Source organism: Orycteropus afer, unplaced genomic scaffold, assembly GCF_000298275.1.
Source record: "Orycteropus afer afer isolate SDZICR_OR568_19922 unplaced genomic scaffold, OryAfe1.0 scaffold00419, whole genome shotgun sequence".
NCBI lineage: Eukaryota > Metazoa > Chordata > Mammalia > Tubulidentata > Orycteropodidae > Orycteropus > Orycteropus afer.
In genome coordinates this window covers 1,062,691-1,066,075 of record NW_006922006.1, presented here as the reverse complement: position 1 = coordinate 1,066,075, position 3,385 = coordinate 1,062,691, and the positions used below count along the sequence as shown (strand labels likewise).

The 3,385-nt window shown below is 38.8% G+C and overlaps 1 protein-coding gene across 1 annotated transcript; it reads left to right on the top strand.

Annotated features, from left to right (window-relative positions):
- The first annotated feature begins 240 nt into the window (after window positions 1–240).
- On the top strand, window positions 241–1,185 carry LOC103208215 (olfactory receptor 9Q2). Its single transcript, XM_007953893.1, has one exon. It carries the CDS (start codon window positions 241–243, stop codon window positions 1,183–1,185), a length of 945 nt encoding a protein of 314 aa, XP_007952084.1.
- The last annotated feature ends 2,200 nt before the right edge of the window (window positions 1,186–3,385 follow it).

Here is a 3,385-nt window from a genome sequence, read left to right as displayed (position 1 = left end):
TTGGTGGTTTGAACCCACCCAGAGGTGCCTTGGAAGACGGCCTGGCAGTCTGTTTTTGAAAATTCACAGCCTTGAAAACCCTTTGGAGCAGTTCTATTGTTCACACATGGGGTTCCCATGAGTCAGAATTGACTTGATGGCAACTAACAATAACCACCACCTTGAAATGACTTGAACTTCTCCTCAGGGGTCCCCTGATGTGGCTCCTGTCTTTGCCCTCACAGGTCAACCATTGAATGGATGGCTGGGAGAAATCACACCATGGTGACTGAGTTCTTCCTCATTGCATTCACTGAGCACCCAGAGTGGGGGCTTCCTCTCTTCCTGGTATTTTTGAGTTTCTATCTTGTCACTCTGATGGGTAACGCAGGAATGATCGTCCTGATCCGTAAAGATCACTGGCTGCAGACCCCAATGTATTTCTTCCTCAGCCACCTCTCCTTCGTGGACATCTGCTACTCCTCTGTCATTGTCCCTCAGATGCTGGCTGTGCTACTGGAACACGGTGCTACCATCTCTCAAGCTCGCTGTGCAGCTCAGTTCTTCCTCTTCACCTTCTTTGCCTCCATTGACTGCTACCTCTTGGCCCTCATGGCCTATGACCGCTATGTGGCTGTGTGCCAACCCTTGCTTTATGTCACCATCATGACTGAGAAGGACCGCTTAAGTTTAGTGGCTGGTGCTTATGTGGCTGGTTTCTCCAGTGCCTTTGTTCGAACAGTCACAGCCTTCACGCTCTCCTTTTGTGGAAACAATGAGATCAACTTCATTTTCTGTGATCTACCACCTCTTTTAAAACTCACATGTGGGGAAAGCTACACTCAGGAAGTGGTGATTATTGTGTTTGCCATTTTTGTCATGCCTGCTTGTATATTGGTGATCTTGGTGTCATACTTGTTTATCATCATGGCCATTATGCAGATCCGTTCTGCTGGGGGCCGGGCCAAGACCTTCTCCACCTGTGCCTCCCACCTTACTGCTGTTGCTCTCTTCTTTGGCACCCTCATCTTTATGTACCTGCGAGATAACTCAGGCCAGTCCTCAGCTGAAGACCGAGTGGTATCAGTGTTTTATACAATGGTGACCCCCATGCTTAACCCTCTCATCTATAGTCTTAGGAACAAGGAGGTAAAGGAGGCTGTTAAGAAAGCTCTCAGCAGGTTAAAAGCTTCTGGGAGATCCTAGAGCGTTCTTGTGACATGTTTCATTCCTTAGCTTCTCCATCCTTTGTGTCTTTCCTCAAATACCACATTCTTGGTGAGGCTTTCCTGTATAGCCTCATGTAAAACTGCACCTACCTCCTCTCTGTCTTAATATATTGTTCTGTATAATACATGTCACCATCTATATACTATATACTTACATAATACTGTTTAATTCTTGTAACTAGGAAGTAAACTATAGCAGAGCAAGAATTTCACTGTGAGCTTCATTCCTATATGTCTAGTGCATAGGCAGGGCACCTAGCACATAAAAGTGTCCAATAAATATTTGTTGAATGATTGAATGAATCTCAGGTCCCAGTGTCTTAGCTGATAACACAGTTATCAAAGAATATTCAGAAGAACTCTGGACCATTAGTTAGAAGAACCAAGTTTATTTTGAGTTCTACCTTTAAGTTCTAACTTCTTGAGTCCTCAATTTCCTTATCTGTCAAGTGATTTTACTTACTTTATAAGGACTATATTTTAAGGACCCAATGCATGAATGGATGGGAACCATCTTATTTACTAGTGTCTGCTTAACCTAATACATTGCCTGGCACAACAAATACTTTTTGAGTGAAGCAAGAATGTTTGGTAAATTATGATGATAACTATAAATGCAACTACTGTTTTGATGCAAAGGGATTTTCCATGTCCCATAGATTATTCTTTTCTTTCTTCTTTTTCTGTGGTTTTTAATAAAAATTATAGTAGTAGTAGTACTAGCAATAAAAATTATGATGATGATGATAATGAAGAATATAGTACATATGAAGGTATGTACTGTCTCCAGCTGTGGTCAGTTGGCCATTGTATACAGTCACTCAACTCAGCATTTATAGAAGTGTATTTCTCTTCTTTTTAATTGGTGAAAAAAAAAAAAAAGGTAAAAGCCCAATATGTGGAGGTAGAAGAGAGTCAACAACATTTATTTTGGAATTATTTCAATAGCAACTTCTTCTTCTTCTTTTTTTTAATGTGCTAATATTGTGTGATGTGATAACATGTTAGGGGTGTGTGTGTGTTTGTGTATAAGAAAGTAAAGTGCCTTTATTAAATAAAATGCATCTTCTGAGCTCTAGGAAATTTCATTTTATATTTAAGAAATATATTTAAAAGAAAAGAGTAGGGTGAGTATGTTTAGGAAAAGATATAGGAAAAAAAATTGCATTAGTGGCCAAAAAACTTGGGTTCACACTTCAACTTTTGTTTGTGTTTCTGTACAAAGCACTGGAAGACTTCAGAATGGGGTGAAGCAACCCACAAACTGCATTTTGGGGGCTTTTTTCCAAATGTTAATGGCAATGCAAATATTCTCCTAACATATCAGCTTCTGAAGGTGGTGATAGAGATATGTGTGTTGCACAAATAGCTCAGAATTTGGCCCCAAAGTCTTCAGTGTATTGCTTCTTAGCTGTAACACTTCAGATTAGTTAACATCTTTCAGCCATCTTCCCTTGTGACATCATACTTACTGAGCACTTACTTTGGAAGTGTCATCAGGAAAGACCAATTCTAGAAAATGACATCGCTATTTCATTCCATTGATCCGTTATCTATACCAAAAACCAAAAACCAGCTAGCTCACTGCCATCAAGTCAGATCCAACTCACAGTGACCCCTCCTTAGGTTTCCAAGGTGGTATCACTATGGAAGTAGATTGCCCAGTCTTCCCTCCGAGGAGTGACTGGTGGGTTTGACAATACTATAATGTCTTGAATACTAATAATAAATCTTGGAATCAGTTAGTGCTAGTCCTTCAACTTTGTCCTTTTAAATAGTTATTTTAGCTATTCTAAGTCCTTTGCATTTCCATATGTCAATTTCCACAACAATGTCTATTGGGATTTTGATTGGATTGCATTGATCAATTTGGGGAAAATTAATATCTTCACAATATTCATTCTCCCAACCCATGAACATGGTATGTCTCTCCATTTATTTAGGTTATTTATTTTTTTCATTAATGTTTTATACTTTTCAGTGTACAGACATTAGTCAGATTTTTTTCCCCTAAATATTTCATAAGTTTTGATGCTATAGTAATGGTATTGATGTTTAAAATTTTCATTTCCCATTGGTCCTTGCTAGTATAAGGAAATAAAATTGATATTTCAATGTTGGTCTTATAACCTCAAACTTTAGTAAACTTATTTACTAATTCTAGTAGCTTTTTTTTT